Source organism: Chiloscyllium punctatum, chromosome 3 (genome assembly GCF_047496795.1).
Source record: "Chiloscyllium punctatum isolate Juve2018m chromosome 3, sChiPun1.3, whole genome shotgun sequence".
NCBI lineage: Eukaryota > Metazoa > Chordata > Chondrichthyes > Orectolobiformes > Hemiscylliidae > Chiloscyllium > Chiloscyllium punctatum.
In genome coordinates, this window is record NC_092741.1 from 84,242,774 (window position 1) to 84,267,554 (window position 24,781).

General features: G+C 40.5%; 1 protein-coding gene across 4 annotated transcripts in view; it reads right to left on the bottom strand.

Annotated features, from left to right (window-relative positions):
• The window catches only part of tbc1d32 (TBC1 domain family, member 32), a 247,339-nt gene that overhangs the window by 146,210 nt on the left and 76,348 nt on the right, over window positions 1–24,781 (bottom strand). For all 4 annotated transcript variants that reach the window (XR_011954513.1, XM_072555916.1, XM_072555917.1 and 1 more), the window contains 2 exons: window positions 19,802–19,898; window positions 19,440–19,577 (listed from right to left, as the gene is read on the bottom strand). Coding sequence is in view for 3 of the 4 variants with exons in the window: in XM_072555916.1 (XP_072412017.1) it covers window positions 19,440–19,577; window positions 19,802–19,898 (235 nt within the window). In the remaining variant the exon portion in view is untranslated. The remainder of the gene's footprint in view (window positions 1–19,439; window positions 19,578–19,801; window positions 19,899–24,781) is intronic.

A 24,781-nucleotide genomic window follows, 5' to 3' on the forward strand; every position in this document is an offset into this window, starting at 1 on the left:
GTATTTTAATTGAATGAATAAATAAAGAAAGAAAACACAGAAGAATCACCAGCTTTTGGATAGTCTAGTCAAATAACCAAAAGCATATTAACAAAGACATTAAAAAAACGGGAACATGTGAATGGGATAAACAGAGAAGACTCAGTAATGTACAAGGAAATAGGGAGGTGATAACCACAGCAAATATTCTAAATCTGGAACCTCATTTCCCACACAAATTTCTGTTTCAAAGCCTCACTAATACGGTTCTCAATTTTTAAAAATTTCCCTGTTTTCATAGCCCATAGGATCGGACTGGATCGAACAACCTCTACTGAGCACTCCCACAAGGGTGAATGTTAAGCAATTACTGAAACAAATTTCCTGTGTGAAACATCACTGTTTTGCCAATTAGCATTCCACCATATTTGATACCAGCTTTTCAAAAAAAAGTAAAAAAACCTCTTTTTGACAACTCATCCTGCACAAACAACATGAGTTTAATTATCATTTCAAGCCACAATCATAGAATGAACCTGACTGTTAACAATCTTGCATCCTAATTGAACCTAGTCTGAGCCTGTCACATTTTCTTGTCATCACAAATAGTCTGTGAAACCTATTGGAATGTCTTGTGCATGTGCAATATATGAATTTAAATTTTTCTAAAACTAAGAAAAGTTGATCGTGAAAATGTCTAACGTTGCTCTGTCTGCAGGTAAGGCCCTGCAGATAACTACAATTTTTTTTACAATTGAACTTTCTATGGAACATGTTGATGCAATTGCGTGAATACATAGTCCCCATAAGTCCATTCAACTATCTACTATTTTAAATGTTATAGATTTTTAATTTTTGTTTTAAAATAATGAACAACCATGACAGGAAGGAGAAGAGAAAACAAATTTACGAGTCAATCCACAGAAAAGACTATAATTTTCAAAAGAAAGGAATATAATAAAACTAAAACATTCTAAACAAAACACAAACCAAGAGCAAAAACAGAAATGAGTAAGTATGATTTAGGAGTCATTAGAGATGTGTGGTGTGGAATGACATGAAATAGTACCTAATTCTTAAAAGGTGGGGCATTTAGGAATCATTGGACACTAACAAAGGTGGAGGAGTGACTCTGCAAGTTAATTATCCTACTAGTATAATAGGGAGAGAGGTGACATAGATTCAGGAAAACAAGATGCAAAAGCAATTATGGGTGCTCATAAGTGGTGAAATTATTTAGAAAAAGAGACAGACACATAGAAGGACATACAGATATGTAACAGGCTGGAAGGCTTTGTGATTATTCTAGGAATAACGGTTTGGATTTTTAGTGCACTATCCCAGTGGGGTGTGAAAAATGGACAAAGAATGTCTCTGATCTTAATTCAAAAAACAAGACACTTTTGAATTTGGGACTTGAGACATCATCTTGAGGTTATACAGGACATTGGTGGGGCCTCGTCTAGACAGCTGCATGTCGCTCTGGTCACCCTGTTGTAGAAAGGATGCAATTGGACTGCAGCAGGGGTTTAGAGGAGATTTGCTGCAATGTTGCTGGCACTGGAGTGTTTGAGTTCTAACGACAGGCTGGAACTTTTTTCACTGAAGCTTAGGAGGTTGAATGATGACCTTATAGGTATTTATAAAATCATTAGGGGCATGGGTAAGGTGAACAGCAAGATCTTTTCCCTAAGGTGGGGGAATTCAAAATTACAAGGCATATTTTAAATCGAGTGGAGAAAAATTTCAAAACAGACATAAGAGGCAACTCTTTCTGCACAGAGTGGTACATATGTGGAATGAACTGCTGGAGGAACAGGTGGATGCAGGTATAGTCACAACATTTAAAAGTACATGAATAGGGAAAGCTTGGATGTCTATGGCCAAATGCAGGCAAACGGGAGTAGATTAGTTGGGAACACAGTCAGTGTGGAATAGTTGGACCGAAGGATCTGTTTTCATGCTATATCATTCTATGAATCTATGACAGTGCAGGATGGCACTTGGTTGAGGGATTAAGAGTAAAAACAAAGCAGATTTATGTATACTTAATTCAGAACTGCACAGATATAGAGGAGATGTTAGCTGTTTAACTACGCATAGTCATAGCCAAGATAATGTAATGCAATCACAATGTAATGGAACATCTTTGCAATTTCAAGGGACGTGATCACTGGACATAGCCACAGCAGGTGCTTGATTAAAATGGAATGCATTGTCCCAACCAGAAACTGGCCCAGCCTTCTAATGAGATATCAATACTGCAATTCACTCATACTGGTTACAGTCACGTGACAAATCATACCCTGCAGTGTACAAGCATTTAAGGAAACCTTCATTCATTGGACAGCTGCTCTGGAGTGGTATTCCTCTATGCATTTGACAGAATAGTGTCTTTGCCATATTTGGACCTCTAATTATCTGTGCTGATGTTAGACCATAAGATATAGGAGAAGAATGAGACCACTAGACTTTGAGTCTTTTCTGCCATATCATCATCACAAATGTGTTTCTCAATGCCATTCTATTGCTGTCTCTCTGTAGCCTTGGATCCCCTTACCAGTCAAGAATCAGTCTATTTCTGTCTTAAATACACTCAATGACTTGGACACTCCGCGGCAATGAGCTTGACAGAATAACCACTATCTGGCTGATAAAATTCCTTCACATCTCGGTACTAAAGAGTCAGGTAGGTAAAAACAATGACTGCAGATGCTGGAAACCAGATTCTGGAGTAGAGTGGTGCTGGAAAAGCACAGCAGTTCAGGCAGCATCCAAGGAGCAGGAAAAGCAACGTTTCAGGCAAAAGCCTTTCATCAGGAATACAGGCAGAATCTCCACCCTTCAGGCACTCTGCCTGTATTCCTAATGAAGGGCTTTTGCCCGAAACGTCGATTTTCCTGCTCCTGGGATGCTGCCTGAACTGCTGTGCTTTTCCAGCACCACTCTACTCCAGTACTAAACAGTTGTTCCTTTAACTCTGAGGTTGCACCCTCAGGTCAGAGTCTTTCTTCCCAGTGTAAATATCTTCTCCACATTCATTCTATCAACGCCTCTCAGTATTCTTTAAGTTTTGATGAGATACCTCCCTCCTTCTTCTCAACTCCATGAAGGTCAGATCCAGAGTTTTCAAATCATTCTACATATAACAAGTTCTTCATCCCCAGGATCATTCTTCGAGTCCCTCCCGATGGCAACACATCCTTCCTTAGATAAAGGGCCCAAAACTGCTCACAATATTCCATATTTCATTTGACCGAGCCTTATGCAGCATCAGCAGTATATCTCTGCTCTTATATTCTAGCCCTCTTGAAAGGAATGCTAACATTGCATTTGCTTTCCTAACTGCCAACTCAACCTGCATGTTAACTATATGAGAATCCTGAACTATGAGTCCCAATTTTCTTTGTGCTTCAGGTTTCCAAAGCCTTTTCCTGTTTAGAAAATAGTCACACCTCTATACTCCCTGCCAAAGTGCATAGCCTCACATCTTTCATCATTGTATTCCATCTGCCATTTTGTTACCCACTCCCCAGCCTCCCTGCTTCCTCAACAATGACCTGTCCTTCCAACTTTATGTTGTCTACAAATTTAGTAACAATGCCCTCAGTTCCTTCAACCAGATTGTTAATGTATAACATGAATGGCTGTGGCCCCATCATGGACCCATGCAGAACTCCACTAGTCACCTGCTGCCAATCCAAAAACGATCCTTTTATCTCCATTCTCTGCCTTCTGGCAGTTGGCTAGTCCTCTATCCATGCTAGTAGCTTGCTGTTAACACCATTGGCTCTTATCTTGTTTAGCAGCCTCCTGCGCAGTACCTTGTCAAAGGCCTTCTGGATATCCAAAAAGATCACATCCACTGGCTCCTCAAAGAATTCTGAATTCTAACAGATTTGTCAGGCATGACCTCCCCCTGACAAACTCGCGCCGACTCAACCCTATTTTACCAGGCACTTCCAAGCACTCCAGAATCTCATCCTCAATGTCAGGCTAACTGACCTGTGGATTCGTGTCTTCTGTCTCCCTTTCTTCTTCAATATGGATATTTATCCAACTTCCCTAGTAGCTTCTCCTTAGTAACAGCCATTACACTCATCTCTGCCCCCTTGACATCTGTTGAAATCTTGGATGCTGTAGGTGTCCTCAACTGCAAAAACTGCTGCAAAGCACCTATGCATTTCCTCTGTCATTTCTTTGTTCCCATTACTATTTTTCCAGCTTCATTTTACAGTGGCCCAATGTCCATTCTTATCTCTCTCTAATCTTTTAAATAGCTAAAAACAATCTTTTATCTTGTTGAGCTTGTGCCAATTAGTTCATGGCTCAGGTAGTAATCAGAGTTAATTACCTTTTTAGTTCTGCTTTTTCATTTATCCCCTAGCAGCTCAATCACTCAGCAGAACCTCTTTTCTCTTTCAATTTTTAACTTTGGTACCTACGTAGACCATGAAAACTGATCTTTCCCCTCCCACTCAAAGTTCCTCTGCATTCCACGAGATATACTGAACCTAGACATCAGGCAGGAAAGACAGCCTTCAGGACTCTTGATCCTGGCCACAGAGAACAGTGTTTATTCCCTTGACTATACTATCCCTGATTGCATCTATTTTTTTTCCTTCCTGCTTGCATAGTTCCTTGTAAAACCATTCTATAGTCATTTGCTCACCCTTCCTGTAGTCCTTACTGTCATCCACACAGGGAGCAAGAATCTCAAACCTCTTAGGCAAGCTCATGGGCTGAGGTCCATCAGCACTACCTCCTGGATCCCTCTACCTGACTCACTGTTAGTTACACCCTCCTGTTGCTGACTACTAACCAAATTTGAGTTTGTTAATCTAAGGAGTGTGACTGCCTCTCAAAAGACAGCATCCAGGTAACTCACCCCTCACTGACGTGTTGCAGTGCTCGGAGCTCAGACTCTAGCTCATTAACTCAGCTGGAGTTCCTCAAAAAAACCAACATTTGCTACAGATATGATCACTATGAACCATAAGAGAATCTGCTGGCTCCCTCATCGTGTAGTTACAATACATCACCAGATCCAGCATTTCTTATTTTAATAACTTTATTCATAATTTGACTATTAAAAATTTTGTATTAGTCTTTTAGTTTGTAGCCTGTAATCCTGTTGCCTTGAACATTAACAATTGGTACTGTGAGCTCAATGATCCATTAGTGGTCAGTAAGTCAGACAATCAGATGCACCAAGGCAGCGGGAACCTTTATTTACCATCCATTGGTAGTCTGCTAGCCAGACAAACGGACCATTGAGATCAAATTTGGAAATGGTAGGGTAGAACAATGTAAAGGGAAGCACAGTGAGTCCAAAACTGCAAACTGGATTTATCCTGCACAAGACCAGTGGGCAGATCAAGTCATTATGAGAAGGGGTGAATTGCCACAGGACAAGAGCAAGTAAACAGCCACAGAGGTAAGAGAATAGTGACATGCTCAAAGATGACCCTATAAGGTGGGGACTCAGAGAGGTTGTTAATTAAATTTCAGATGGATACGAGAACAAAATTCAAAATTAAGATATCTTGGGATTCACTGAAGAAGCATAAGATTTGGTGTGATGCAGAAGTAAACTCTCAGAATTAAGAGAAAGGTTAGGAGAAATTACATTGAAAGCACCACAGTAGTCAAGAACGTTATGGAAAAGACAGGAAAACTAGCTTCTGTATGAGAATCTGCAACAATGTTTAGTCTCTCTATGTTCAGAAGCTGGTAAATGGCAAATATGAATACGTGAGAAGCGTGTCTCAGCAAAGTTACCTTGGTGCAAGTTAAAAATAGTGACCAGAAGAAATGACATAAACTAGGGTTTAGGCTACTAGAAAGTATCACTAGAATTTCTAGAGTTGGGTCCAAGTTTTACAGACGTCAGACAACCCTGTTGTTGAGGCAGAACAGTGGATGAAGAGGTGCATATGTAAAGACAGGCAGATGAAAATAGTCTGGTTGTTGGACTATCAGGCTAATGAAGTTAAAATCAATGAGGTAAAAACAAGGACTGCAGATGCTGGAAACCAGAGTCTAGATTAGAGTGGCTCTGGAAAAGCACAGCAGGTCAGGCAACATCTGAGGAGCAGGAAAATCGACGTTTCGGGCAAAAGTTTTGATGAAGGGCTTTTGCCTGAAAATTTGATTTTCCTGTTCCCCGGATGCTGCCTGACCTGCTGTGCTTTTCCAGCACCACTCTAATATAGCCCCTATTAGGCTAAGGGTAAGCAGCAAGAGGAAATCTGTCCCCAGCTGCATTTAGAATTGAAAAGATAATTAACAGGACAAAGAATCTATTACAGCCAAAATGACACAGAAACAAAGGACAGGTCAGTGAACTAGAAAGGCAGCATTCCTGAAGGCATATTATGTAGTCATATCTAGGAAAAGGAAAAGATAGAAAGGATAGAAGAGATGAGAGATAGTTGAAGGAGAGGTGCAGTGACAATATGCAGGAGAGGCAGCGAGGAGATTACAGCACCTATTTGGGGCTTTACAATCAGAGTACAAGACCAGGATAGACCATTTATGATGTGACAGAATTATTGGTAATTTCAAAATTAGAGTCATAGAGATGTACAGCACGGAAACAGATCCTCCGATCCAACTCGTCCAAGCCGACCAGATATCCCAACCCAATCTAGTCCCACCTGCTAGCACCTGGCCCATATGCCTCCAAACCCTTCCTATTCATATTCCCATCCATTTGCCTTTTAAATGTTGCATTTGTACTAGCCTCCAGCACTTCCTCTGGCAGCTCATTCTATATATGTACCAGCTTCTGAGTGAAAAAGTTGCCTCTTCGGTCTCTTTTATATCTTTCCCCTCTCACCCTAAACCTATGCCCTCTAGTTCTGGACTCCCACACCCCAGGGAAAAGGCTTTGTCTATTTATCCTATCCATGCCCCTCAATTTTATAAATCTCTATAAGGTCACCCCTCAGCCTCCCATGGTTCGTGGAAAACAGCCCCAGCCTATTCAACCTCTCTCTATGGCTCAAATCCTCCAACCACGGCAACATCCTGATAAATCTTTTCTGAACCCTTTCAAGTTTCACAACATCTTTCCGATAGGAAGGAGACCAGAATTGCACGCAATATTCTAACAGTGGCCTAACCAATGTTCTGTACAGCCGCAACATGACCTCTCAAATCCTGTATTCAATACTCTGACCAATAAAGGAAAGCATACCAAACGCCATCTTCAGTGTCCTATCTATCTGTGACTCCACTTTCAAGGAGCGAGGAACCTGCACTCAAAGGTCTCTTTGTTCAGCAACACTACCTAGGACCTTACCAATAAGTGTATAAGTCCGGCTAAGATTTGCTTTCCCAAAATGCAGCACCTCGCATTTATCTGAGTTAAACTCCACCTGCCACTTCTCACCCCACTGGCCAATCTGGTCAAGGTCCTGTTGTAATCTGAGGTAACCTTCTTCGCTGTCCACTACACCTCCAAGTGATCAATTGTGCTATATGATCAGCTAGAGAAAAAAATTGACTTTGTACCCAGAACAGATATTGAGATTATTAGAAAAAGAAATTTCAGCCCATTCACACCTGAGAAACTGAAGAGATTAGCCTTGGAGATAGGGAAAGAGTCACAAAAACAAGATCCACGTGGTCACTTCCCAGATTGATCAAAAAGGTGGGAATCCACAGATGATAATAAATCGCTGCTGGTCACCTAAGCTCGGGAATTTACTCAGCCCAATCAGAGGAAAAGAAGAAGGGCTCCAGACACCCAAGATGAATTGAAGACCTGGATATCATTGGCTATGGGCCTCAGATCATGGACACACATCATCAGACACTGACTGAAAGTCAGCTGCTGAATCTGTAACACTGCATTAAAACAATCATTTGGCTCTGTTCTGGAATGAAAGAGCAAACGACAAGCTAGACAAGCAGCCCCTTAGGTGGATGAATTGCAGGCTAATGTCTTTGTCACTTAAAAGTGATTTTGCCCTTAGTAGTCTGTTTTGTATGTGGTTTACGATTGGTTTATTTTCGTTTTTCTTCCTTCAAGAGCAAGTACAATAATTTTCATTTGTGTATTCTTCTCATTTTTCTATTTGTTTGAGAAACAAATTGATGTTTGTGTGCATGATGTCTGTTGCTTTGAAATGTGACATTCTATTTGGATTAAACACCACCTATTCATTGTTAAGAAATGTTTGGAGTAACTGTAACAAATGCAGCTTTAGATTGGATGAATCTTGGAGTTAAAAATATGTTGCAAATTTTAATTAAGGATTTTGGTTTCTGCCAGAGTTCTTAAAAGATTAGGAAGAGATAATATTAAAAACAGATATTGCTAATTGGGATTTAGAAGCAAACATATTAGCTGGTTTAAATTCCAAAGGAGAAGAAAATGAACTGAGAAGCTTGGAGAGATGTGACGATTAATCTAAAATCATGCAGTTTAGATCAGGGCTACAGGAAACCATCAAGACTTAAAGATTCAAGTTGTTGGGTCAGAATAACAGTACAATTTTAAAGCTAAAACACCCTGCACAATTGTGGGTAAGGTTTATATCATAGTTAAAACACCAAACTCTCACCCAAATTTTAGAAAGCAATTTAAATGTGGTCAATTCCCAGGACACACAAGAATCCTTGAAACCCAGACTGCTTATATGAAATAGTGTGCCTGTATGTATGGCCAAACAATGTGCACTCTAAGCAAACCGATTACCTGAACAGTGCTTGCTCCCAGACAGTGATTCTAAAATTTTGGTTGCAGAATTTGTAGCACAAGCCAAAGCCCTAAAGGGAAGCAAAGCAAATCAACACATACACAAATTGTAGGTCTGCATCTGGATGCGTGCATGATGACCTGATCATCAGTAGCAGGCACGACCGTATATTACTTCAGGGGTAGGTTATATCCAACACAAAGGAATAATTTGGAACCAGGGGCAGCAGAAAGTTACAATAATCAAAGCTAAGATATCCCATTCAAAACAGTGGTCTCCCCCAGCTCTCTGCATTGTCTTGGTTTGGTCCTTAACCTGTTGCTGCCAAGAAATCAGCCTGCAATACCCCTCTGACCCCAACGAGAGAGCAGATTGTCGCAATGCCATTACAGCCTGAGAACTCCAGCTCTATAACATTGACCTTGAACATAGAAGAAGGATATTACACCTTCATCTGAAAAGGCAAACCTGAAGAACACTTATCTCTGGGGTTTCATGGTGGCTCAATGGTTAGCACTGGGGCTTTTGCCCGAAACGTCGATTTCGCTGCTCGTTGGATGCTGCCTGAACTGCTGTGCTCTTCCAGCACTACTAATCCAGTATTTGCTTTCCAGCATCTGCAGTCATTGTTTTTACCTCAATGGTTAGCACTGCTGCACCACAGTGCCAGAGACCTAGGTTCCATTCCACCCTTAGGTGTCAGTCTTAGTGGAGTTGGTACAGTCTGCCTGCGTCTGTGTGGGATTCCTCCCACAGTCCAAAGATGTGCAGGTTGGGTGGATTGGCCAACAGGGTGATAGGGTTGGGGGGAGCAGGGGGGGTGGTAGTGGGGAGGTTTGGGTGGCATCTTCTTCAGAGGGTCACTGTGGACTGGATAGGCTGAATTGCCTGCTTCCAAACTGTAGGCATTCTGCAATTCAGTAATTTAATATTTATCCCACATCCCCAAGGGAGACAAGTTGATTCTCCACCGTGACCTCAATGCCTGAGTCAGGAAGGATGGAAACCTTTGGAAAGATGAGCTAGAGTTGTCCTCCTCCTGCTGAAGTGACTAAAAAAGTGACCTCATTATAATAAACAATCTGCTCCTTCAAAGGAACAAGCATATGACCTCTTAGCCACATCCAGCTCCAAGAACTGGCAATTAATAGTTGACATCATCACTGGAGTGAGGGACTGCAAAAATGTCTGCATCATGTTGCCATGACCACAGTGGATGATAGAATGGATTAGTCAATGGTCATTCCATCAATCATCTCCATCAACCTGACCCCAAACCAGAGAAACAGAAACAAAACTCTGCCAGCAACTCAATATTGATGAACTCAAAAACTCAAAAAAAAGACCAAGTCGGGCAGTGCTTCACAGTCAACTTGGCAATGAATAGCATGCCAGAGATGCAGTGTGCCCACAGGTCCATCACAGATGCCACCATAATCATAACACGCATGGAGGAACTCAGTTTCTTGATCAGGAAACACCATAACGTGTTAGACAAGAACGATCAAGGGATCCAGGATCTCCTAGATTGCAAACACAAGGCATTCCTGAACTAACAGCTCCACCAAACCTCAAGTGAGAAGAAGACAGACTACAGACAACTGAAGAATCTGTGATCTAAAGAACAGATAGTGGGTGGAAAGAGAGGACACCCAACAACTTGCTGATGCTGATGATGATGATGGTGACGTGCACAGCTTTGTCAGCACAATCAAAGACACTTACTGTGCGAATACTCAGCTACCTGAGCGTTAAAAACAGTCACTCATGAAAGAATGAGAGGCCGTTATAGCGCCTGGAGAGACAAGTACCTCCTCAACCAAGATGCAGCATTCGATGCAAGTGCTCTCAACACCATCTCACAATAAACTACCCATCACCATCTCAGTACAAGTGAGGGCTAAAAAGCCATCCAATAGTTCAGAAACAAGGTCTCAGCAGAGATGGAATCCCCACTGAAATAAAAAATGAGGCAGAGGGGCAAATCCACAATGTCATCACTTTTGTCTGGAAGGAAGGGAGCATGCCAGAGATCTCAGGTGCCATAATTGTGACCATCTTCAAGAAAGGAGACAGGTCCATTAATGGAAATAAGAGGAATTCTCCAAGAGTCCTCCATGGGAAAGGACATCATGAGAATCCTCCTTAACCACTGCAACATGGCTGAAGACTTCCTCTTCCGGTCACAATGTGGCTTCAAGAGGTGCATTGGACATGATTTTCAGAGTGTGACAAGTGCAAGGAATAGCACGGCCTTCTTTGATCTCACAAAGAACTCTGTCAACAGAGAGATTGTGAAATATCCTCCTCAAATCCAGTTGCTTTCAAAAATGTGTTCCTATTCTCCTTCTGCTTCACGAACAGATCCATTATGGTCAAAGAGAGCTATGAGATTGCACCAATGCTCTTCTCCATCTTCCTCATCACAACACTCCACCCAACCCCCACGAAGCTCCTGACTGAAATGGAATGATTCCATAGGACAAGCAACCTTTATCCCCAGACTTGAATCAAGCACACCCCAACTTTGGTTCATGAACTGCAGTACATAGACAATGCCTATGCACATACACACTCCAAGCCTGAGCTACAAACCATAATCATGAGCTGTGAAAGCATAAGTCTCAGACTAAAAATTCAGCAAAGATTTTCTACCAGCTTGCTCCTTCCACATAACACTTTCCTTTGACTATGACAAGCCCTTGGATTAAACGCATGGTCTCAAGAGCAGCCATGGTCCCTACCCTCTTGTATGCATAAGAAAAATGGTCCATGTACAGCAGACACTTCAAATCTTTGGAGTGTTATAGCCAGCGGTGCTATTTCTGCTATCGCATGGTAGTTCCATTCTCATGCAACCCTGTGTTATGAGAAAATCATATAACAGCAGCACCATTTCAACAAATGGGGCTGGTATAGTGTTAAAACCGATACACACTTTAAAACCTCATGCTTTAGAAACAGTGTTCCCAATTCGTCAATGTTATAGCAAAGCCATGATAACGAAATGCATGGTATAGCAAAATGAGCTATGCGAACAGGAGTGCCCTCTCCCAAGGCAATCACAATCATCGAAACACTGGGCATGCATGACCAGTTGAAATACACAAACAACAAACAACACTCTAAACAACTACTCTCTACTCCGGGCTCCATAAGCAATCACTAGAGGGCAGAGGAAACACCATAAGGAAACTGACAACCTCCCTAAACAAATGCAACATCCCGACTGACACGTGGGAGTTGCTTGCCCTAGAACACACTGGTGGAACATCCGTGAAGGTGAGAACCACTTCAAGCGTCACCAAATGAAGCACATGGAGGACAAGTGTACGCAGTGGTAAACGCACAGAGAAAAAAGATACTTATGAGTTCTGAAGCAGAGACACTGGACTTGAAACATTAATTGTCTCTCTGCGGGTGCTGCCAGAGTTGCTGAGTTTCTTCAGCATTCTTTGTTTTTGTTTCAAATTTCCAGCATCTGCAATTGTATTATGAAACAACAAAAAGTTTACCAAAAAGATATGGCAATAATTATGGGAGAACTTAATCTACACATAGGGTGGAAAATTCTCTTTGGGCAAAGATAACCTAGTTGAGGAGTTTAGATTAGATTAGATTCCCTAGTGTGGAAACAGGCCCTTCGGCCAAACAAGTCAACACCGACCCTCTGAAGAGCAACCCACCCAGACCCATTTTCCTACATTTATTCCTGACTAATGCACCTAACACTGCAGGGAATTTTGAATGGCCAATTCACCTGACCTGCACATCTTTGGACTGTGGGAGGAAATTGAAGCATCCAGAGGAAACCCATGCAGACACAGGGAGAATGTGCAAACTCCACACAGACCGTTGCCCCAAAGTGGGAATCGAACCCGGGTTCCTGGCGCTGTGAGGCAGCAGTACTAACCACTGAGCCACCGTGCCACCTCTCATACAATGTTTTTGAGAAATAGTTTTACAAATGCTCTGGAGCTGTTCAAAGATCAAGCTACACTAGATGTGGTAATGTGCAATGCTCTAGAGTTAATTAATGAGCTTATAGTAAATCCTCCCTTGGCAGCAGCATCCATGATAGGATTGAATGTTAAAGCATCGGTCAATAGAGATGGAGTAACAGCCATTTAAGGGGAAATTTTAGAATATTGAAAATAAGTGAATACAAGTAATAAATTTTGCAAGGAAGGACATACCATCTATGGTTATCTAGAAATGTTAAAGATGGTATCAAACAAAAAGAAAAAGCATTTAAAATTGTGCAAAGGAAGATGACAAGTCAAAAAGATTGGCCAGAATATATATTTAAAAAAGCACAACATCCGAAAGAATAAGTAGAGAAAAATTAGAATACAAGAGAAAGCTAGCCAGAAATAAAAATTGATACTAAGCGTTCCTATAAATACTTTAAGGGAGAAAAAAGTTAACAAAGTTGAGTTGGTCCTATAGAAAGAAAGTATAGAACTTACAATGCAATTAAGGAAATGTTGCATTGGGTTTGAGGTTTCCAAACGTTCTTTGATTCAAGGATAGTGCCATTAGGTTAGAAGATGGTGATTTTAATTCTTTTATTCATAATGGGATACAAGACAGAAAGCAGGAAACTACAGCCAGTTAGCTTAACATCTATCATAAGGAAAATGTTAGAAGCTATTGCTAAAGAAGCTAAACTAGGCACTTAGAAATGTTCAACAAGTGGAGCTGAAATGCGCATTAGCCATGATTGAATGGCGGAGTGGACTCGATGGGCCGAATGGCCTTACTTCCACTCCTATGTCTTATGGTCTTATGGTCTAACATTATCAGGTGGATTCAATTTGGTTCGCAGAAAGGGGAATCATGCTTGACCAATCTACTGGATTTCTTTGAGGAAGTAACACATGCTCTGGATAAAGAAGAAAATCAACAGATGTACATTATTTAGATTTCTAGAAGACAATTGCGTAAAATAAAAGCTTATGGTATATGGGGGTAGAATATTGACATGGACAAAATATGGGTGACAAACAGGTAAGGTATTTTTCAGATTGGCAAGCTGTAAGAAGTGATGCCCACATGTTGGTACCCAACTATTTAAAACTTAGAGGAAGGGATGGAAGATACGTTGTCAAATTTACTGATGACACAAAGATAGGAAAGTAAGTTGTGAAGAAGACAGAAGTTACAAAAAAGACAAAGATGAAGTGAGACCATGCAAAACGTGGCAAATGAACTATTATTTGATAAACTGTGAAATTGTTTTTTGGCAGGAAGTATGAAGAAAAATTATTTAAATAGCGACAGATTGCAGAACTCCGATGAACAGAGGAATCTGGGTTCTCCCATCGATGAATCACAAAAAATAAAATCCAGAACTGCCAGCAAGTAGGATAAATAGAGGAATATGATCATTGGAAATTGAATACCAAAGTAAGGAGGTTATGTTTCAGTTATATAGGGCACTGTTGAGAAACTTCATCTTCAACACTGTACACAATGCTGGTCACTAAATTTAAGGGAAAGGTTATGGAGACAGCTGAGAGAAGGTCCCCACTTGAACATCTTGAATTAGAAAGTTGTTTTATGAGATAAGACGAGACAAGCTCATTGTGTATGCAAATACAGTTGAGGAGGCCCAGTTCAAGTCCCAATTATAGCATAGGATCATATCGCACAGAAACAGACCCTTCAGTCCAACCAGTCCATGCCAAACGTATTCCTAGTCTTACTGCCTGCTCCTGGCCCATCTTCCTCCAAACCTTTCTTATTCATGTACCTGTCCAGGTGTCTTATAAACATTGTAATTGTACCCACATCCACCACTTCCTCAAAGTTCATTGCACACGTGAACCACCCTTGGTAAAAAAAATTGCCTCTCGTGTCTTTTTTTTAAAAATCCCTTTCCTGTCATCTTAAAAATGTGCCACTAGTCTTGAAATCCCCCATCCTAGGGAAAAGACAACCACTATCAACTCTATTTATACCTCTCATTATTTTATAAACGTCTATCAGGTCAGCTCTCAACCTTCTATGTTCCAGTGAAAAAAGTTACAGCTTTTCTTGCCTTTCTTTAATAACTCAAAACTTCCATGCCTGACAACATCCTGATAAATCTCTCTTCTGAACCTTCTCCAGCTTGATAATATCCTTCCTATATAAAAAACAACCAGAACAGGAAAGTGTGTTCTGGAACAGGCCACACGAAAGTGCTGTACAACCTCAATGTAACTTTCCAACTCCAATACTCAAAAGAGTTGAGCTATGAAGGCATGCGTGCCAAATATCTTTTTAACTACCCTGTCCATATATGACGCAAACTTCAAAGAATTATGAACATGTACTCCTAGGTCGCTCTGTTCTACAATACTACCCAAGGTTCTAGGAATTATTGTATAAGCCCTATCCTTGTTTGTTGTTCCAAAATGCAATACCTCATATTTATTCAGATTGAACTCCATCTGCCAATTTTCAGCCCATTGACCCATTTGATCAAGATCCCTTCGTAATCTTTGAAAACCTTCTTCACAGTCTATGCCACGAATTTTCGGTCATCCGCAACTTACTAACCATGCCTTCTATATTCTCATCCAAATCATTTAAATAAATGATTGCAGATGACACTACGCTTGGTGGAGTAGCAGATAGTGAAGTGGGCTGTCAGAGAATGCAGCAGAGTATAGATAAATTGGAGTGTTGGGTGGAGAAATGGCAGATGGAATTCAATTTGGGCAAACACAAGATGATGCATTTTGGAATATCCAATTCAAGAGCGAACTATACGGTAAATGGAAAGCCCCTGGGGAAAATTGGAGTATAGAAAGATCTAGGTGTTCAGGTCCATTGTACCCTGAAAATGGCAACGCACGTCGATAGAGCAGTCAAGGCGGCATACGGCATGCTTTCCTTCATTGGACAAGACGTCAAGTACAACAGTTGGAAGGTCATGTTACAGCTGTATAGGACTTTGGCTTGGCCACATTTGGAACATTGTATACAGTTCTGGTCACCACATTACCAAAGGATGTGGATGCTTTGGAGAGGGTGGAAAGAAGGTTCCCCAGGATGTTGCCTGGTATGGAGGGCACTATTCATGAAGAGAGGTTCAGTAGATTAGGATTGTTTTCATTAGAAAGACAGAAGTTGAGGGGGGGCCTGATTGGGCCTACAAAATCATGAGATATAGATACAGTGGGTAGCAAGAAGCTTTTTCCAAGGTGCTGGACTCAATTACTAGGGGTCATGAGTTCAAAGTGAGAGGGGAAATGTTTAAGGGAGCTATGCGTGGAAAGTTCTTTATGCAGAGAATAGTGGGTGCCTGGAATGCATTGCCATTGGAGGTGGTAGAGGCAGGCACGAAGGCATCATTTAAGATGTATCTAAACAGATACATGAATGGGCAGGGAGCAGGTGGATACATATCCTTAGAAAATAGGCATCAGATTTAGATACAGAATCTCAATTGGTGCTGACTTGGAGGGCCAAAGGACCTGTCCCTGTGCTATAATCATCTTTGTTTTTGTTCTTTGACAAACAAAACAGGACCCAGAACCTATCCCTGTGGAACACCGTTGGTCATAGACCTCTAGTTCGAAAAGCAACCCTCCACTGTTAACTCTGTTTACTGTTTTTAAGCCAATATCAGAGCTCACCCTGAGTCCTATGTGACCTAACTTTAGAAATTAGTCTACCATACGGAATCTTGTCAAAAGCCTTATTAAAATTCAAATAAACAATGTCTACTGCATTGCCATGATCAATCTTTTTGGTAACTTCTGCAAAAAACTCAATCAAGTGTGAGAGAGACAATTTTCCTTGCTCAAAACCATGCTGACTATCCCTAATCAATTTTTGCCTCTCTAAATGTCCATAAGTCCTATCTTTTATAATCACATCCAACAATTTACCCACAACCGAAATCAGACACACAGGTCTATGGTTCCCCAGATTCATTTTACAACCTTTCTTAAACAAAGGTACAACATTAGCCACCCTTGAGTCATCAGGCACCTCACCCGTAGTTATAGGTGACGCAAATATTACTGCAAGGTGTCTCACAACTTCTTCCCTTACCTCCCACAATGTTCTGGGATACATTACATCAGGTCCCAGAGATTTATTTACCTTTATATTCTTTAAGGCCTCCTGAACTTCCTCTTCTATGATGTGATGTGGAGTCGTTGGTGTTGGACTGGGGTGGACAAAGTTACAAATCACACAACACCAGGTTATAGTCTAACAGGCTTATTTGGAAGCACTAGCTTTTGGAGTGCTGCTCCTTCATCAGGTACTTATAGAGCATAAGACACAGAATTAATAGCAAAAGATTAGTGTCATACACTGAAATGATATATTGAACAAACCTAGGCCGTTGTTAAGTCTTTCATCTTTTAGAATGAGAGACACAGAGAGACACACACAGAGATACACAGACAGAGAGAGTGTGTGCTTGCGTGTGCCTGTTACCTGTTTCCTGTTTTTGGGGTTACCTGTAGTATGTCATGGACCCAAGGTCCTGGTTGAAGCCATTCTCATGGGTTCCGAACTTGGCTATCAGCCTCTGCTCAGCCACTTTGCATTGTTGCCTATTCCAAAGTCTGCTTTGGAGGATGGTCACCTGAAGATCCAAGGCCGAACGTCCAACTACTGAAGTGCCCTCTGACTGGAAGGGTACACTCCTGCCTGGTGATTGTTGTACCATATCTGTTCATTGTCGTAGCATCTGCTTAGTGTCACCAAAATATCTTGCCTCAAGGCATCCTTGCCTGCAGCATATGAGATAGACAATGCTGGCCAAGTCACTTGAGTACCTGACGCATACATGGTGTGTGGTGTCCCCACATGTAATGGTGGCATCCTTGTCGACACTCTGACACATCTTGCAGTGGTTGCCATGACAGGGTTGTACTGTGTTGTGGTCAATGTTACCCCGAAGGCCTGAGGCAAAGATACCCTGAGGCATGGTATACTGGTGAGACCAAGCAGATGCTACGACAATGAATGAATGGATACAATACAATAATCACCAGGCAGGGGTATTCCTTTCCAATCAGGGAACACTTCAGCGGTCAGGGACATTCAGCCTCGGATCTTCAGGTGGTCATCTTTCAAAGCAGATTTCGGGATGGCCAACAATGCAAAGTGGCTAAGCAGAGGCTGATTGCCAGGGTCGGCACCCATGAAGATGGCCTCAGCCAGAACCTTGGGTTTATGTCACACTTCAGGTGACTGTACCACACTATACACTCCCTCATACGTATGTACATGTACATACTCTCACACTCATGCAGATTACCTCTCCTACACACACACACACACACACACACACACACACACACACTCTCTTTCATGCACATACATGCACATATAAGTCTATGGGGTGAATTTGTATTTGCAGAATTATATTTGCAAATATATTCTATTTTGCTCAGAAAATGCACAATCTGCAGGCAGTCAATCTATGTAATATTTTGTAAATTCCACTTTGGAAGTAGAACAAGTCTGACCCAAGATTGGAGATACAGACAGACTTCAATCTCACAACTTTAATGCATTGTCTGAGCTGGGAAGGTTTTATATAAAAAAAAGTGACATATGTTATCTCGAGAGTGTGACTTAAAAGTAGTTCTGGGATTTACATATTAATGAACTGAAACCTGCAACCCATTCTAAAAGATGAAAGACTAGCTAGATTTGTTCAACTTACCATTTCAGTTGCATGACACTGCAATCTTTTGCTAAAAATTCTGTTTTATGGTCTTATAATCCATACCTACCAGATGAAGGAGCAACAATCCATAAGCTAGTGCTTTCAAATAAACCTGTTGGACTAAAATCTGTTGTTGTATGATTTTTAAACTTATTCTGTAATGGGAGCTGTTTTTAAATACAAAATTTACTTCTCTGCTGTCTCTAGACTCCATTTCCTTCTCCACAGCAAAAGCTGATGCAAAATATTCATTTAATATCTTTCTCATCTCCTGGCTTTCCACAAAGACGACCTTCTTGATCTTTAAGAGGTCCTATCCTCTCTCTAGTTACTCTCATGCTCCAAATGTATTTGGAGAATGTCTTTGGATTATTGTAGCCTTATCTACCAAAGCTATCTCATATACCCTTTTTGCCATCCTGATTTCTTTTTTAAGAATGTCCCTACACTCTTTATATTGATTAAAAGATTCAAGTTGTCTATATCTAAAATTAAATGATCTTTTATTCTTGACTAGAACTTCAATATCTTTATTCATCCATTGTTCCTTAATCTTACCAACCTTGCCAAAATGGAACAAAATGCCTTTAATTATCCTCACGCTCTTGAACACCTCCCACTTGTCAGACTTCCTTTTATCTGTGAACAGTCTAGTTCAATCAACTTTTGAAACTTCTTGTCTATATCATTAAAGTTTGCCTTACTCCAATTAAAAACTTTAACTTTTATACAAGGCTTACCTTTATTCCACAACTACAACCATAGTGAAACTAATAGAATTATGATTGCTACACACAAACTGTCCCCCATACCACCACCAACACCTCAACAACCCCGCTTCCCCCCTCCCTTCCCCCCACCCTCCTTCCCCCTCCTTCTGAAGAGCTGTGAAGCAGCATTGCTAACCACTGAGTCACTGAGACACCCTTTGTCTGAAACTTAAGATACAAATCAATGAACATACACAGTAAAAGCACTAAACTGTAGGTATGCTGAAACAGCTCAGAAAAAAAAACAGATTGTACTTTACAATTTAAAATTTAGTAACTAATTTCTGAATTTGTTACCTTTCCTGTTTTTCACCTTTATAGGAAAGAGTTTTCTACCATCCGTGTACATCAACAATCTTCCCAGAAGACAAAGTGAATGTACAAAGTAAATATATTGCAATTCATGTCCGGTATAATATGTCCTCCGACCATTGGCTTTAGAAAGAAAAGAAAAATTAAAACTATAAAACACCCTGTGCACAAGAGAAAACAAGTTTTCTCAACATCATTCAGTTTGACAAATTAGTCCAATATAAAACAAACAGTCTTTAACCAGCTTAATAATCATGACTGTTGATAACATTAGACACAAATGTTATATTTCATCACTTTCAAAACTTTACTGTCAATATGTGATTGTAACTAACCAAGCTACTTACTTCTGTGATACCGCACGGTACATAAATTATCAGTATCATCATTCTCTACATTTTTTGAATCATAGTAATCTAAGCATTGACGAACTGCAGCCGTGATCTGTACAAAAATATATAATGCAAGTTTTAAACATTGCTCTGACACTTCATTTCATCTTACCAAATCAACATTGAATATTTTCTCCTTGGCTATCTACAGATTTATCACAAAATCATTACAGACCAGTATGTCTGCCTCGGCTCTCTGAATGATCAATTCACCAAGTGCTATTCCCCTGCATTCTCACTGTAATCCTGAACATTTTTCTTTCCAAATAATAATCTAATTGCCTCTTGAATGGCTTGATTGAACCTGCCTCCACAATTACTGATCAAACAGCAATAATGTAAACATTCAAATGTAGGATAATTTTATAAATTCCTATGAGATTTATTGAATATTATAGTAATAGTTCTCTCTGATAAAACCTCCACACCAGATTACTCAGCTGACAAACACAAGGCAGCCAAGGCTGTAATTTTGGTCAAGGACATGTCTTTCACACAAGCACTGAAAGAAGCAACCGCTAGTCCTAATAAGAGTGTGAGAGGTGACCTCACGATCCATACATAAACCAACAACCTGAAGATGAATCAAGGCTATACTACAAGAATTATCCATAGAATGAATAATGGACTATCAATGGAATGGATTACCTTGAATATCTATCCCTTGACAATGGATATTTGAATAAATAATTTGCATAAACCTGTCACAATAAGATGTGCATAAACACAGACTCTCAACGGATGCTTTGAATGGAAGAAGGCTTCCGAAGGTGGACCATGCTGGCACCAGCCTAATATTTTAGGGAATTCATACACTTTTGACAGACAGGAGCATTTAAAGTTTACCCATCATGCCTTCGAACAAATGCTTTGGCTAGGTCAAGATGGCTGGAAAAAAAACCAGAATAAATTACCACCAGCAGTCCTCCCTTGGGAAAAGATAAAGAGCTACCTGACAACTTGACTGACCCAAGGAAATTGCGAACAAAGAGAAGTGACTGTTGTTAGCAACAGGCAAGAAACACAGTCACTTTCTTTTTCAGCCATTCCTTATTTCTGATCTGGCATCAATAAAGCTTTCTGAGTAATTAACAATGGAAATCAATATCCTCTGCTTCTACCATTTGTTTGTCCACTCTGGGATCAGTAAACTGTCCTTGCCCATCAGTGGTCATATGTATTTTTTCCTATCTGTTTAGATTATGCATCATTTTTAAATAGGTGCTCTAAATAACTTATCTTAAAATACCTTTCAGTTCTTGTGGGAAATCTGTGCCTTCCAAATATTCAATCTTCCATAAAGATATTTGGTTTTATAATGCCAATTAGAAAACAAATATTAGAAATGAAACCATACATTTCTTCATTCTTAACAATTTTTGAAAATAAACATGTGAATTTTTTCCCGACACCTTACTGAAATTTCCCTAGAATACTTCACATGGAACAATTTATTTAGAAATTAAGATTCTTACATTAATTAAAGGAATGAAACCACACTCAGTTTTTCGAAGAGATTTACAAATTTGATCTCTTGTTCAAAATCATGTGTTAGAAAAGAATTCTATAACTATTTTCAGCTTTTTGAAAACAAAATGGAGATCACTGTGCAATAGTGTTTTCATATTTATCTGTAATGAACAAAAGCCTTTATCAGGTTTCTAGTTTCTATTTTCCAACTGTTTACGTTACAAATATTCCTTTGCAATAATATTGCATAAAAATGAGAGAAATTCTTCAACATCCTTGACATTTCTTCACAACCCTAGAAAACATGTAATACAATGTTAACAAACAAACCTGTCAAAAAAAATACCCATAACTTCCAGAAGTATTTGGGCTATGGACAAAGTGGAATGAAGATTTACCAAATAATTACCAAGGATGGCAAGTTTGATGTATGAAGAGAGACTGGATTGGTTAAGTCTATATTCACTGGACCATAGAACCATATAAAATTCTCACAGGACTAGTCAGGGAAAAATGTAGGAGGGATGCGCCCAATGACTAGAAAGTTCAAAATTTGGAATCATCGTCTAAGCAAAGGGGTAACCATTTAGGACCGAGATGGGAAAAATTTCTTCATTCAGAATGGTGAGCCTGTGGAATTCTCTGCCACAGAAAGCAATTAAATCTAAAATATTGAATGTTTTCTTAGAGTTAAAGGGATCAAAGAGTATGTGAGAAAGCAGGAGCAGGGTACTGAGCCATAAGCATATTGAATGGCAGAGCAGGTACAAAGGGCCGCATGTCTACACCTGCTTCTAAGTTTCTATCTAAATCCAACAATTTACTCCTCAAAAATGGTTGTCACATCTTTATAGTTTAATGAATAGGTACGCCTCACAAAATGTAATCTCTAAACTGCCACATTAACCTTGGTATTTTAAACTAACGTTATACAATATCCCCCATACTTGGCTGATGCATCCTCAATCCTAAAATGGATAAGTCTTAGTTGAAAATTGATAGGCCCCATTTCTCAGAGGCAATAGAATCCCAACAGTGTTGAAAAGGCCCTTCGGCCCAACAAGTTCACACCAACACTCCGAAAAGTAACCCACCCAACCCCATTTCCCTTTCCTATATTTACCCCTGACTAACGCACCTAACCTATACATCCCTGAACATTAAGGGCAATTTAGCACAGCCAATTCACCTAACCCGCACATCTTTTGGATTGTGGGAGGAAATCAGATCACCCAGAAGAAACCCATGCAGACATGGGGAGAATGTGCAAACTCCACACAGACAGTCACCTGAGGCTGGAATTGAACCCAGGTCCGTGGCACTGTGAGACAGCAGTGCTAACCAGCGAGCGACCGTGCCAGCTCTTACTTATTCAAATACACAGAAGTAGTATTTGGCATATCCAAGAATGAGGTCTTAATCTATTGATGGTACAAGACAAAACTAATATCAACCAGATTGCATGATTTCTGCATCCTCAAATGATTCTGCACATTCACTCTGGAACTAAAGTCTTTAGCAGAGAGTATATGCATTATCTTGAGGAAAGAGATGTTTAAAACCAGGTCTCCTCTCATTATGCTTTTGTCACTTCTGCACAGCTGCATTGATACGGTCAGCTTCTAATTGTGTTGTGGCTTGTCGGATAAGGTGCCGCCACATGCTGCAGTTGTGGCAAGTTCCTCTCAAGTCTAAATTTCAATAAAATTTACAGATTGCCCGCAAAATACTTCCTCCTCCTTCTTGAAACCAGTACCACCTTCAAATTGTAAAGCAAATCTGCTTTGGAAACGGAGTGACAGGCATGCGAATATGATATCATACTAGCAAAGTTGATTTACATGATCACTGCTGAGATGCTTGAGGAACATAATATAAGCATTCTACACAGATTAAGCAGCAACTGAGAGACCAGATTAAGCAATTGCACTACAATCAATCAGATCAAAGTTATCACTACAGTTGTACATTGTGTGAGTAATTAGACAGATAATGTCAAGAGAAGACTCCATGAACATCCCTATCTTCAAATGATGGCTGGGTCCAGAATATGCTAGAAATACTCAGAAGGCTAGCAGCATCAGGTCCTCAAAGGGCTTTTGCCCGAAACGTCGATTTCGCTGCTTGAACTGCTGTGCTCTTCCAGCACCACTAATCCAGCATCAGGTCCTCACCAGCCTTCAGTCAATTTGATTCATCCCTTCAAGTATTAAGAAACTGATGACAACAGTTGATACATCAAAGACTGTGTGGGCCTGACAATATCCTGACACTTTCACTCCAGATCTAATCTTGAATCTTAAGTTGTTCCAGTCAGCTACAGTTATTAGATTCACACATCTTCGAAACTGATCCTTTCAACCAGTCCATATCGATCATAATCCCAAACTAAACCAGGCCCACCTTCTTGGTCTTGACCCATATCCCTTCAAACCTTTCTTATTCATGTACTTACCTAAACACCTTTTAAACATTGTAACTATACCTGCATCCACTACTTCCTCTGGAAGTTAATTCTACACATGAACTATTCTCTGTGGAAAAGTTGCCCCTCATTTTTTAAAAATCTTTCTTCTCTCACTTTAAATATATGCCCCCTCGTCTTGAAATTCCTAGGGGAAAAAAAACACCTGCCATTCACCTTATCCAGACCGCTCATGATTTTATAAACCTCTGTAAGGTCATCACTCAACCTCCTATGCCCCAATGAAAAAAGCCTTAGCATATCCAGCCTCTCCTTGAAACTCAAACCCTCCATTCCTAGCAATATCCTGGTAAATCTCTTCTGAACCCTCTCCAGCTTATTAATATTTTCCCTATATAAGGTGCAGCAGCTAACGGACTGGTGCTGAGCCAACAACCTGTCTCTGAACATGGACAAGATGAAAGAGATGGTTGTTGACTTCAGGAGGGCATGCAGCAACCATGCTCCGCTGAACATTGAGGGCTCCCCTGTGGAGATAGCGAAGAGCACCAAATCTCTTGGTGTACACCTGGCGGAGAATCTCACCTGGACCCCCAATGCCAGCTCCATAGCCCAGCAGCAAGTTCTCTTTGTGCTCGTGTGAGTTTTCTCTGGGTGCTCCAGTTTTCTCCGACAGTCCAAAGATAGGCAAGTTAGGTGCAGTGGCCATGCTAAGTTGTCCAGTAGATGTGCAGGCTAGTTGGGCCAGCTATGGTAAATGTGGGATTCTGGGAATGGGGTGAGAGAGGGGGTGGTAGGTCTGATTGGAGTGCTCTTCGGTGGGCCAGCGCAGACACAATGGGCTGAATGACCTCTTTCTGCACTGCAGGGATCCTATGATATGCCCATTCTAAGATTAATAGAAAAAGCTCATCCAATTTCTCCACTTTCTGAATAATTCACTATTTATAACATGTGTTTTCTTACTTTCACTTTCTTTATTTCTATTTATTTATTGATATTATTTCTTGTATCTTTCTTGTCCTGAGTATCATGATACT